General features: G+C 41.1%; 1 protein-coding gene across 5 annotated transcripts in view; it reads left to right on the top strand.

Annotated features, from left to right (window-relative positions):
• Positions 1 to 14355, top strand: part of RBPMS (RNA binding protein, mRNA processing factor) — a 185963-nt gene that overhangs the window by 99982 nt on the left and 71626 nt on the right. For all 5 annotated transcript variants that reach the window (XM_060136662.1, XM_060136660.1, XM_060136661.1 and 2 more), the window contains exon 5: positions 12412 to 12562. In XM_060136662.1, the coding sequence (XP_059992645.1) occupies positions 12412 to 12562 (151 nt within the window). The remainder of the gene's footprint in view (positions 1 to 12411; positions 12563 to 14355) is intronic.

Raw genomic sequence — 14355 nt, 5'->3', positions numbered from 1 at the left:
CACCTTCTTTCCAAATGACTCTGCTTAGGCGAGGAGGAGTGAGTAGTAAATCAGATTATTCTAGGTAAATCCAGGGCAAGCATTCTGAGGTAGTAGGATTAAGAAAAGGAACAAGGCGTAATTGGTCTGATAGTTTCTCAACGGACAATGACCCAGTAGCACAAGCTGTTGTATTAACAGTACTGATATTTCTGCAAGCAATGCCCTTATTTAGGAATAACATGAAATATGGTTTACATCTGATGGATTCTTCTCCTCACTCGTTCATTTTCTGTTGGAACTCACGTCTATCTAAATTTTAGCACAGTGGAAACTGAACAACAACCTCCATTATTATGTGAAAATAATGTAGTCTTTGGAATATAAGGAACTTCACAGAGCTGTAATGTACACACACGATCAACAGGAATGAAAATTAAATTCCGATCTTTATTCTACCAGTAGTTATGGGAATTTAGGCAGATTACGTGACTTTTCTCCATGTTCATTTCTTCACGTATGTTGGGGAGCGTACGGCACTTTGGGTGAGGCAGTTCTTATATCGTATGGGACTACCCTGCCCGTTGTAGGAGTTTAACATCCTTATTATTTTCTGCCCACTGAGTGCTCTCATACATTTCCAAATATCCCTCAGGAGTGTGCAGGATAGTGGGGGTAGGAGACAGGTGCAGTGAGGAACACTACACATGGTTGAAAACTACTAGGTTAGGAGGTCCCCCCCAATTTTCTTTTCTTATCTTCTCTTTATGTATAACATACAGCTCTTCCCTGAACTTCCCTCCACACTGTTGTCTGTGAATGAGCCCCATCCACTCCATAGTAACAGGTTACCCAGGTGTGTGTTCCTATTTGGCCTGTCATTGAGCCATTTTAAGGCCCTGACTGAATGTAACAGTTGTTTTCAGAATCCTGGGGAAACTTCTGCATGTACCTCGCCTAGAGTCTGTTTCTAATTCTATTGAATGTTTTATGCTGCCTTTAGAAGAGAAAGCTGAATGTATTCAGAAAACTGTAAATATATTTTTTGGTCCCCTGAGACGTCAGAATATCTCTGAAGTACGTATTTACTTCCTCTGAGTTTCTGATGGAAGTGACATGTCTATCAATAATTTTCAGAAAACAGTTAATATTTCCAACTTCTTTTTAACTCTAAAAGGTAAATGTTAATTCTTTCGGCTTCATTCCCTTTTATATGTTGAATGATTTGTGGCTCCCAGGTTATTTCCTTTCCTTGTGACCAAAATGCTGTTTGAAAATAGAAGGCTTTTATTTTCAGTCCTCTTTACAAAATGTTTTAAAATTTAAGGAGCATAGAGAAATGGACATCGAAGCCACGTTGAGACGCCACTTCACACCTACTAAGATGGCGAAGATAAAGGCAGGCAATAACAGGCATTGGTGAGGATGTGAAAAAATTGGGATCCTCATACACTGATAGTCGGATTGAAATGGTATAGCTCCTTCAGAAAACAGTTTCACAGTTCTTCAAAAAAGTTAACATAGGGGCTTCCCCGGGGATGCAGTGGTTGAGAGTCCGCCTGCCGATGCAGGGGACACGGGTTCGTGCCCCGGTCCGGGAGGATCCCACGTGCCGCGGAGCGGCTGGGCCCGTGAGCCATGGCCGCTGAGCCTGCGCGTCCGGAGCCTGTGCTCTGCGACGGGAGAGGCCACAGCGGTGAGAGGCCCACGTACCACCAAAAAAAAAAAAAAAAAAAGTTAACATAGAGTTACTATATGCTGCAGAAGTTCTTCTAGAGAATTGAAAACATATATCCGCACAAAAACGTGTACACAGTGTTCATAGCAGCCAAAAAAGTGACAACAACCCAATGTCCAACTGATGAAAGGATTAAACACAATGTGGTATGTTTGTACAGTAGAATATTATTCAGCAGTAAACAGTGGATGAACCTTGGAAACATTCTGATTAAAAGAAACCAGTGTGACGAAAGACCTCATGTTGTATGATTCCGTTTATAGGAAATATCCAACATGAATAGGTACTTTCTCAGAGACTGAAAGTAGATTAGTGGTTGGGGGGAGGGGAGTGAGTGAAGAGGGAGAGGGAGGAATGAGCAGTAAGTGCGAATGGGTGCAGTTTCCTTTTGGGGTGATGAAAACGTTCCAAAGATGTATTGTGGTGATGGTTGCACAACTCTGTGACTGTACTAAAAATCATGACATTTAATGCAAAAGAGTGAATTTTATGGTATGTGAATTATTTTTAGTAACAGCTGTATGAAGTATATCTATAATAGCAGAAACTATTCCAGAAACTTTAAAAATAAGAGCGTTGAATTTTTAGTTAAGTCAACGTTAAATAGAAACTTAAGTCATAAATAAGAGACCTCAGTGTTTGGTCACTTAGCAAGAAAGGACTTAAATACATTTTTGTGCTTGAATGAAAAATCTTTTGAATGTAGCATAGTGTAATTGTTCCATCTCCAACCTCTGAATACCTTGCCTGTATCTTCCCCCCACATACTATTATGACTGGAAATCTTTTGAGTAAAATGCGTACAAGAATAAGTCATAAGAATCATTTTCTCTCATTTATTTATTAGCTTGTTCTAGTCAGCAGTAGGGGAAGGAAGTAATTTATTAGCTTGTTCTAGTCAACTGAAGTGGAGGGAACTAAGGGTTAGTTTATGAGGACGCCATCTTGGTTTCTCAGTTGCTGAGAAACTGGGTAGTTGTTTAGTAAAGCTCAACCAAGTCATGATCTCAGTGAGTTGGAATATAAGTGCTTTGCAAAATCCCCACAGCCTCAGTAGAGTGTGCCTTTCTCTTTAGTTACTCCTGAGAACTGATTTAATTCTTCCCTCCCTATGGATCTTGTTTTATGTACTACTGTTTACGGAAGTCAGCAGTGTTGGTTCAACTTTTCTGTTGAATGCTTGATGATTCTGATAATTTAGAAGGAAGTCACTTTACCACCCCACCCCCTAATCCCACTATGCTCTCTGATTTCTTCTGCCTTGTAGGATGATAATCACCCCTCAGTAATAGAAAGGTCAGTGGGCACCAGGTATATCAGCTACCACCTGGTGGAGCTCCTAGTCTTGGTGGTTTTGACAGCAGTTTTTGAAGCAGCCCTGGAGATTTACCAGGGTCTCTGAGTAAACCTGAAGAGGCATATCAGAACTCCAGCCCTCAGATGACCTGGGCTTTAGTACCAGAAACCGAGATAAGGCGGGGTGGTGTGGAGCAGGGAGATAGGATCCAGGTACTGAGATTATTACAAGATCAGAGGGGTGTTAGTACTAAGTTTGACCTTGATTTGAGCTCCTTATTTCCTGGACACAAGATGGGGGGTTTCATTAACCTCATCTGTAAAGGTTAAAGGAAGTCCTGAAGGCTAGGGAAGAACCGAGCAGATTATTACAAAAGAAATACTAGGATTTTCCTACACCGGGATACTGTTGTACAACGTACATAGTTTCTGGTGACAAATGACTCATTCTGTATTAGAAGGTCCGAATGAATTGGTTAAAACCTATAACCTGAACGAGGACCATTATTTCTCCCCTTCAGCACAGACACCTGGCTGGGCAGGGCTTTCTGGATACTCCACATTCCCTACAGCAGCAGTGGGTATTCGTTTGGAGTGGGGTATAGACTAAAGGGCAGTAAGAAGCTTATTAGACTCAACGAGGAATCTCAGCAGTCATGAAGTTGACTCTTAGGAGACTGCTGCTACTTCACTATTTTTATTCTACACTCAAGAAGGTAGTTTTATCTGGTTCAATACCGAAGCCTCAGATCCACTGGATTACTGGGTCAGAATGGGGTGTGTGTGTGAAACACCAGGAGATTCTGATAGGAAATGACCTTAGCTCTAGAAGAAATGGGTCACTTGCGGCTGTGTCTCAGAGGAGAGCAGAGTCCACCGGCGGTGGAGCGAACAGTAGGGGCAACCTGTTGCTTTCCAGTAGAGTTCCATGTAGTTCACCCAAATGGAATAGTATTCTAAACGTTTGAATTTGCGCATATCGGGACACTGTGAAGGCGATTGGCCCAGGACTCAACAGGAAAAGCCTGGGCATCAACCCAGGTTCATTCAGGCCTCGAACTTAACTGAACCTTTATAGCAATATTTATTACAGCAATTTTAGCCCCAATTGTCTTTACCCCTTCCCCCCCCCTTTTTTTTTAACATTTCGACATTTCAATTAGAAATTGAAAATTAATTTAAAAATTAAGTTCAATAAACAACATTGAAAACCTTGGTTATTTAGAAACTTCCTTCAAAAGATTGGGTGTCTCAGGAAGTCACAGCAGGTTGGGGGGATGTTAAAATTCTGAGTCCTCAGCCTTTTAGGCAACATACGTAAAATTATTCAGAAATTCATAACCAGAAATTTAGAAATGGGTAAAAATGAGTGGGTTGATGAATCAACTTTAACTTTTCAAGTGGTAAAACAGTTTTACCTGCTATGAATATACAGAGAGAGAGAAAGTGAAGACAACAGAATGCGGGGAGACCCCAAACAATGCAGATACAAACAAATGAATCTATTTCAAGTGAATAATACAACCACGGTGAAGTTGGGAAGAATGGGGAGAGCTGACCCCAATAATTCTTGAATGTACATATCGGTTATATACTTTCAGGCCTAAGACAAAAAGAACTATATATACTGAACTGTAGTTAATAGGTTTCCTTTTTATGTTGATGTTGTTTAGCGATTATGAAACTTCATTCCCGTGTTGAGCGAATAAGTAAATGTATAGTGGATAATGAGAGCTAGGATTCAGAAGGAGTTATTGATACAAATGTGGAGAGGGAAGGCTAGAATTAACCTAATGGTGTTGGATTGGAATTGGAGGTATCAGTACTAACTTATGTTTTTAATATATCTAAATAGATGTAGAGAAGTAGATACGGATGTGAAAGCATGTGTGTGTTTCCGTATAAATCTGGGACAATTTGAGCACCGAAACAAATAATAGTAATAAATTATAAATCATAAAATAAGGTATGAATCGTACTGATGTGTGAGTGAATGAATGAACAAACGAATGTAGAAAGGAATAAATAATAAACAGGGCCAAAGGGTAAGCTTTTCCTTAGAGTAGAAGACTAATGAATATGAAAGGAATGATAGGATTAGAAAATATCACTATTTGGCAATCACAACAGTAAAGATTGCTTCAGGTAAGAATTATCAATAGATGTTAAAACAATAGATCAATAGATGTTAAAATTTGAGAAACAAAATATTTAGTCTCAAAGTTATCTCCCTGTGAGATACTTATTAGTTAAAAAGAGAAAAAATAGTAACCTCACAGTGGAGAAACTTGGCAAGTGATCAAAGTTATTATCACTAGTAATGAGACAAAAACGACATCATGTGTCTCCTGATACGATGCACTGAGAATGACACTTCTGTGATACTCCTGCCAAAAATTTATAACCTTAATTTAATCAAGAGACAAATCAGATAAACCCAAACTGAGGGACAGTCTACAAAAAAAATAGCCTGTACTCTTCCAAAATGTCAAGGTCACAGAAGACAAGGACTGAGGGAAATATTCTGGGAGACTAAAGAGATGACAACTAAATGCTATGTATGCCTCTGGATTAGATCCTGAATCAGCAGCACAAAGAGATGTCCTTGCTTTTAGGAAGCCAAACTGTAAAGGGTAAAGGGTATATAGTGCTTTCAACATATTCTTAAAACAGTTCAGGGAGGACAAAGGTGTATGGGGAAATCTAGGCAAAGGGTACACAGGAATTCTTTGTACTATGTGTGCAACTTTTACATAAATATGAAATTATTTCAAAGTAAGTATTTTTTAAGAACTAAGCAGAAAGCACCAGCATATCCGGCTGAGTGCTGTCTGCCAGGATGTCTGTTACTGCTAGTTACGCTCTGGCTCTGCTGGCGCTCCACAGGAACCCTTTTATTCCCGCTCTCTCCCTCTTCTTTCTTCTTTTAACCTGTGTCAGATCCTGTAAATTATAACTTTATAAATTATACATATTTGTAATAAATTCAAACGATACAAAATCATACAGACTAGAAATCCCCTCCCCACCCTGACATTGCCACCAAAGTTACCACTATTAACGGGGTGGTTGTCCCATTGTAAACATTCCTGGGTTCACACACTCGTACGTACACAAAGGCTCCTCCTTCTAAGGCTACTAAACATTGTTGAGCATCTTTTTCTTTTTTAAACCTCATATTGCCATGACCTCTTTCTCAGTAAATATATATATTTTTGCCTCATTCTTTCCCTTTTTTCCCCCTCTAAATGAATGCTTCCTTTGTCTCTGAAACTAGTTGTCAAGGGCTGATAAACCCACTTACTTTAATGGTAGAACCATTTGTAAAGACACTGGGCTATAGCTCACAGATTTGAAGGATGTACCAAATAAACAAGACTCCATCCGGCATTAGGACAGCACTGAAGACCTCAGTGACAGGAGTTTAGAGACCTTTTCTCTAGTGGGAGACTGTTAGGGTAACTCAGCTCCAGCCACCTCCATTTTCTGTATTTTTATACTCAAGGTTGAAATCCTCAGAAGAAAAAACATGTTTGGTCACTGATGGCCACATCTGTCTGTCCCTTAACTAGTCAGCTGTCACTAGGGGAGTGAGGGCACAGAACCTGGATGTTGGCCTCTGGGCGCTTCCCAGAAAAGAGCCAGCAGAGCAGTTATCCCGATCAACCTCTTTCCAGGGCTGTTTGAACTGCTTCGCGTCTGGTGTGTTCCAGTCTGTTTAAGTCCAGCTGCCCTTCCACCACTAGAGTTATCCTCCACTGCAGTGATTCCCAGATGTGGTCCCTACACAAGCAGTGTCAACATCAGCCTGGCAACTTGTTACAAAAGCAGATTCTCAAGTCCCATCCAGGACCTACTTAATCAGAAACTGGAGGCGCGGGTTCAGCACTGTGTGTCTAGGAAGTCTTCCAGATGATTCTGATACGTGCTAACATTTGAGGATCACGCTCTACTACATAAATCTGATCATAATATTTCCCCAGTTAAAAAAATTTTAGCAGCTCAGCCATGCAGATACTCCAGAGTCCTCACTCATGACCTGAAAGTTCCTCGTGATCTCATCCCAGTGCTTATGCAGTCTTACGCGCGCGCGCGCGCGCACACACACACGCGCACACACACACACACACACACACACACACACACACACACACACATCCACACCCTCTTCACATCCTGTCATACAGAACTTTGCTGAGCTCTTTCCTGGACTACCACCTGGTAAATTTCTGCTCTTCTGTCACTTCCTCTGTGTTGCCTTCCTGGTCCCCAGTCACTCAGGGCCGTGGCTCTGTTTCCCATGGAGTCCTAGACATTGTGTTGGTTTGTTTATCTAACCATCAGTGTACCTGTACAGCTCCCTCACCAGAGCCTGAGATCTGAACTCCTCAAGGCAGGGACTTATTTTCACTGATCCTTGTGTCTCTAGTACATGACAAACGTTATGTGCTTGGTTGAATCTGTTCTGTTTTTACTTTTTATTATGAAATTTCAAGCATACCAAAAGGTAGAGAGCATAGTAATGAACATCCATTAATCCATCAGAATTTACCAACTTAACATTTTGCTGCATTTGCTTCCATTTTTTTCTAAGTATTCTAAAGTAAATACCTGATGTTATGATATTTTGTCATTATATCTTCTTCGTATTTCAGTACAAAAACTAAAGACATTTTCCTACATTACCATTTTATCACACCTAATAAAATGGACAATTCCCAGATATCACATAATGCCCATTCAGTATTCAGCTTTCTTCATTTTCCCACGAGAGGTCTTTTATATCTGGTTGTTCAATCAAGGACCACACATTGCATATGAGGGTAGGCCTCTAAGGGTTTTTTTTGTTTTTTTTTTTTTTTTTGGCGGTACGCGGGCCTCTCACTGCTGTGGCCTCTCCCGTTGTGGAGCACAGGCTCCGGATGCGCAGGCTCAGTGGCCATGGCTCACGGGCCCAGCCGCTCCGCAGCACGTGGGATCTTCCCGGACCGGGGCACGAACCCGTGTCCCCTGCATCGGCAGGCGGACTCTCAACCACTGCGCCACCAGGGAAGCCCTAAGGGTATTTTAATCATTCTAGAATAGCCCTTCTCTCTCTTTTTTTCCCCCATTATTCAATGAATAAACTCCTGACTAATATTTCCACTCTTGTGGCATGACATTAATACCAGGGACACTACTAAGGACTTGGAATGGTCTTGAACCTTTATGTTCAGCATAATCCTATGACTCCAAATCCACGATTTGCAGCGAATAAATCTTTTCCAGCACAGCCTATGTGCATAAGAAGCCAGTATCACCACAGCTAGAGAAACAGGAGAGCTACTTGGGATCTGAGCTTTGCAGCATTACAGTGACTCTCTACATTCCTGTAGGCTTGGGTCTTCAGGATTTGGTGATTTCCTTTTACCTTGCCCATTTCCTTGTGTTTTATTATATACTAGCTCTTGCCTTATCTTTCTAGGACTCCGGCCTTTGATGTAGTTTGTAGAGCACTAAAATGGCATTTTAAAGCTCTGTAACTTGCTGAGAATCTTAATTCAATTTAAATAGGAAGCACAAATTTGCATTGAGGGGTCTAGGTCTACAATTCAGAAAATTCTCTTTTTCAAGATTTTCTGTTTGCAGAGAGTTCTTAAGCTTTAATTTTAGGAGACAGAGGAGGAGGAAAAAAGAGGATTTTAAAAACTTCCCTCAACAGAGTCCTAAATGCAATAATATACTCTGTTTGAGTTTAGAGCATTACAGTATGCAAATGCAGGGTTTGAATTGTCCTTCAGGCCTCTGATTGCTCTCTGTAGCTTTTGAGATTGAACTCTTAGGACTTCCAGTAATCCCATGTATCAGCCAAGGTGGTTGAATAAAAGTGTTCCTATGGGCTGAGTCACTTGCAGTGAGGGAACGGGTGGCGATGGGGATGAGGCTGGTGGAGAAGAGGAGAGTTACCTGGATGAGACTGTAGAAAGTTCAGAAAGAGTACTGTGAGGTATTTTAGGAAGTACAGTGCAGGAAAGAAAACCGTGTCATTAAGGCATCTCAGCTCTGGCTGCCATAACAAAATACCACAGATAGGGTGGCATCAACATTAATTCTCTCAGTTCTGGAGGCTAGAAGGTCCAAGATCAAGTTGCCAGCAGATTCAGTATCTGGTGAGGACCCTCTTTCTGGTTTGTGCCGATTCCACCTTCTCACTGTGTTCTCACGTGGCCTTTCCTTGGTGTGTGCTCCTGGAGAGAGAGGTCTCTAGAGTCCCTTCCTCTTCTCCCAAGGGCGCTAATCCCTTCGTAGGGGCCCTACCTCCGAATGCCATCACATTGAGAGTTAGGGCTTCAGCATGGATTTGGGGAGGACACCAACATTCAGTCTGTGACACATAAGCATGTGGGTTTGCTACTGCCCTGATATACTCTTAGGCATAGTAGGCTACTAAGGATACTTTCTATCTCCCAGAGTTTGCCCTGGGTAGGGAGTTTAGCCTTTGTAGATCACAGTGAACCTGTGTTGCTTTGGTCACAGTGTTCTAGGCCATCTTGGGGAGACTATTGGCTGTTCCTATAGCCAGTCAGATTGGGTTGCTTCTAAGTAACTTCTCAAACCGATATCATACTGATATCTAGAAACTGTCCTTTTTGGACACCAAGGAAATAAGACACCATTTACAATTGCAAGAGAAATGTTTTCTGTTCACTTACCAGAAGGGTTTGGGTGAATTATAGGCAAGAGAGGAAAAAGTTGATTTTGAAAGGCACAGATTCCCCCTTTGATTTAGTAGTAATCTTATCCTGACAGCATTTAATGAGAAGTCACTGTGGCCAGAGAATAATCTTATTGGGCTTTAATTAAAAGCACAAGGGGATTTGTTTGTTTTGTTTTGTTTTCATGTCTCCTTCCTATCTGTCTCCCTCTTTTTCCTCTTTCTCCCCTCATTCTTCCTCTTCACTTCCATGTTCTCCCAACCCCCGCCCCACTCTGCCTCCTCTTCTTCATCCTTTAACATTTAAAATGTTTTTGGCTTGGCTGGTCCCTCTGGATAGAAACTGAGCTGAGCAGGATATTGATTACCAAATATGGTATTGCTGCTAAAGATGTTAGAGGAATGTGACTTGTGTTCTAAGCCTCCGGCCTCTGAATAAGCTCCAAACAAATTAGGTCATTTTAACTTCTGAGCTTTTTTTTTTTTTTTTTTTTTAATAAAGAGCTGGAACTTTGATTTGGAACATGATGGTGGTGTTATTTTAGCTCACACAGGGAGGAGGGGTATGAAGACGGGGGTGGGGAGTAGAGGAGACTCAGTTAAGCATGTTTTAGGACCTGAGTCACGGGACCAGGTTGTGTAAGAGGCAAGCACGTTGTATGGAGCCTCGATGAACAGCTCTCGCACATCAGTGAAAGAGCTGAGGCGTAGACTGCAGGTGTCCGGCCCCATTCTCTGAGACTAGAAGCTCCAGAGGACCCCTGACAGGTCCCAGGATACTCTTCTCATGTTACCCACGCTGCTCACGGGGATGGGGGCTCAGGGCTATTAGGAAAAGCTGCTACTTCACAGGAAGGATGGGGGAGTTAAGTACCAAGGAGGACACTTGGACACACTTGGAAATTGATAGCAAGTTGCTTCTCTGTGTAGTTGGATGGGGTGGGATAAGAATAAGCAAGTCCTTCCACAGCATACCTTTAAATGACAGCGGGGACTGTGCTTGTCTCCCAGCAAAGGCCACAGCTCTTCAGATCCGTATTTGGAAATATTCACTCTGTTGTTGATAGCAGCTTTGATAGAGTGAAATGCTCGTAGTGGAAGTGAATGGAAGCAAACACTGCTCCAGGGTGCTGCTTTGTCTTTTTCCCCTTATGTACATTTTTCTCAAGATTAATACTGAGGTTTCTCAAATTAAAACGAAAACTGAGACCAGTTAAAGAAAGAATTTCTTTTTATATTTCATATACCTGGCACCCCCTTTTCACTTTTCGTCATTGGTTAGGGCTGCACCAGAGGATTCCTTTTCTTCTTGTCCACCCGCACCTTTTTGCCCCTTCAGTTGGAAATTTCACCCACTCCAGGACGTCAGTGGGTCATGGCTCTGTGGCTGTAGTTGTGCCTCCCTGAGGGCCTTGCTTTCCTTCGCTTCCTGCCCCCTAACCCCCTTATTTCTCTTATTGCCGCTCCCGTCAAGTCACAGGCTCTTCCTCCCATCTTTGGAGCTGAGCCTGAGAACTTCAGAGTTGTTCATCCTGGTCTACAGAGTTAGAGACTCTTACTAATTTCTTGTGGAAATTGCTCTTGTCTTCAAGCTAATAAAAAGAAGAAAGGGGCTTTGGGGCACTGAGGCCCACGTGAGTGCTAAACTGAGAACCTGTGTTCTTAAGATACTCATTTTCAGAACTTCACTCCTTTTTCAGAACATGCCATACAAACAAACATGGTACCTAAGTCTGTTCTGAATGCACGGTTATGCACCATACTATACTGGGGTGTCTTTTTGATACTATTGTTGGGGTCCAGAATCCTAGCGTTGGACATAAATATCATGAGATTATTCGTTATGCTCAGTAGTAGAGGCATTCTTAAATGGTGGGAGGGTTTCAAATAATTTTATCTTGTCCTAAATCTTGTACTTTATAGTGTTTGTGACTTATTTTATTGAATATATTTGGTTTTGGTAAACTGCAACAATAGGGTTAAAGGTAATTGAAATTACTAACCTCTCTTTGGCCCATATAATCTGTGGTCTGTCTATCCATGTAGCTAGTAAGCCAGCTTATAATCAAAATCAGGACCATACCACATCAAGACATTCATATGAATTTATAAGCTAACCGGAATTAAGTAATACTAGTTATATTGAAGTCTTAAAACTGTTTAGTTCCTGTCTACTTAGTAACTCAGAGTACATGTATCACCAGTATGAAAGCTCTCCAGTTAGAAGGGGATGGGAATTTTCCCCCTCTAGAGGTGATGAAACTAAGGCATTGAAGAATTAACATTGTTTTAAACACTGGTCAAAGCCTTGCCGCTTACGATTTCAGGTGGTGGACTTTTCCAGCATTACACAGGGCTTTACATTAATTCATTCTTCTTGGTAGCCATTAATTAGTTTTTAACTATGCTAGGCATTTGCTGGTCCAGATTTAAAATTTGAACCTGAACGTTTTAGTCCAAAAAGAAAAGGAATAGATGAAAAACCATGCAACTCAATTTTTAATACAGTAGACTAAATCTCCCTGACTTTGTGGACATGCTGTGTTACAGGTTTTCGTGTATTCTGTGTAAGTAGTGAGAATGAGAGCTCTTACTAACTTTTTTTTCCTGATAGGCCGGGTTTACTGGTGTGTTTATTTTGTCACCATTCCGGTTTGACTCTAAGGAAATGAAAACATCTTCCATTTGTTCTTTATTTCCAAAGGGCATCCGCTTCGATCCTGAAATTCCACAAACACTACGACTAGAGTTTGCTAAGGCAAACACGAAGATGGCCAAGAACAAACTAGTAGGGACTCCAAACCCTAGTACTCCTCTGCCCAACACTGTACCTCAGTTCATTGCCAGAGAGCCATGTAAGTTGATCTACTTTTCATTTTGGAAAAAAAAAAATAACTAAGAATTGTTCAAGTACTTGATGTGAGATTACACCATGGGACATAGAGCTGGCTGAGTGTCATTTTCCATTTCTGAGAAGAGACTGCCTTTTCTTGCTGTCTGAATTCCAAATACAGCAATCTTGTTCATGATTGGCTGTCCCAAAAGATGGTTCAGCTTGATCAGAACTGTAACTACAGAATTGCGTTTCAAGTGCTGTAGATTTCCTTAATGTGATCTCGACCTTATGGTGAGTGTGCCCTGTTTGCCTTGGGGTTTAAATCCTTATTCGTTTCCCCATCCCTGGACCATGAGGGCTGGTTGTCAGCATTCACTTTACTTCATCTGTTGAAGAATATCCGTTCCGTGGCTTCAGGGAGATAGAATATTAAATATGAAAGAAGCAGATAATAAGAAGTTTGTTCTGTTTTTGAGAACAGTTTGGCCATAAATCTAGGAGGGAAAGTAAACATACACAAAGAATTTATATAGTAGAACGGTCAGTTCTAACAAACTAAGACCAGTAAAGCTTTAAGAAAATTCAGGGCTTCCCGTTTTAAATTAATTGGGTAAAGACACTGACTAATTGCAAAACAAGTCTTTTACCCCACCTAATGAGCTTATTCCCTTAAATGTCCAGGCTACAATTTCTGCCTTTGAGTAACTTGAAAATGTTGTCTTAATTTTCTTTCTCAACCTCAGTCAGTAGCAGAAGTGAGGCGTGAGATGGGCTCTAGCTTTTCCTTTCAGTGCATGGCCGTTATGTGATTAAATACGGCAGGGCATTCAAGGAATCCCAAGTGCCTTGCCGTTACTTGGAATATTTCCATCCTATCATTCTTTTTTTTTTTTTAAATATCTTTTTGGGGTATAATTGCTTTACAATGGTGTGTTAGTTTCTGCTTTATAACAAAGTGAATCAGTTATACGTATACATATGTCCCCATATCTCTTCCCTCTTGCGTCTCCCTCCCTCCCACCCTCCCTATCCCACACCTCCAGGCGGTCACACGTCCTATCATTCTTCATCTTCTTTCTAAGCCGCATGATCTTGATCTTCTCCCTGCCTTCCCTGACAATACGCTTCAACTTTTCTTATTGAAATCGAAGGGCACGTGGGTGGGTGGGTTCCCCGCCCCCCACCGTGTCATGTGCGCGTCAGATTTAATCGGGTTGTTGTGGAAATTAAGTCATTCTGTAGCTCAGTCACTCTTGAAAAGCTGCTGCTTATCAGTGTAAACTAATAGATAAAAGAAGAGTTTCTCCCTTGCTGTGTTCTACAGTTTTTCTATGAAGCCAGGAAATCATAATAGAGAAAAAAAATATTTTGTTCTTCCGTGTCCTAGGGGAACTTAAAACCTTTGTTTATTTGGGAAATCTAAACAAAAGTTTCATCTTATGGTACAGTTGTCCTACAGGAGGACGTATGGACATTTCTTACTAATTCTGTATTCTAAACAGCATCTAGCCCAGTGCTTTGTACATTGCATATATTTAGTAAATATTTATTAGTGATGATAAGTCGATAAATTGAGTATTTTAATTTGGCTCTGTGCAGAATTATTCCATTTGTATGCCTCTTCATTTCTTTCTGAAATTTCTTCTCTCTTGAAGGCATCAGAAAAGAGTATTTGTAGGATACTTTCACTTAGAAAAGACAACCTAGAGTAACTCTTCACTTAGTGAATTTGTCTGCTTCACATCTCAGAGTATTTTGAAAAAATTAATTCAGACAGGAAGTGTAATGCAATACTTTTATCCTTTCAGTTTT

The sequence above is a fragment of the Lagenorhynchus albirostris genome, chromosome 21 (assembly GCF_949774975.1).
Source record: "Lagenorhynchus albirostris chromosome 21, mLagAlb1.1, whole genome shotgun sequence".
Lineage (NCBI taxonomy): Eukaryota > Metazoa > Chordata > Mammalia > Artiodactyla > Delphinidae > Lagenorhynchus > Lagenorhynchus albirostris.
The sequence above is the reverse complement of the archived record's forward strand: the minus strand, read 5'-3'. Positions and strand labels throughout refer to the sequence as shown.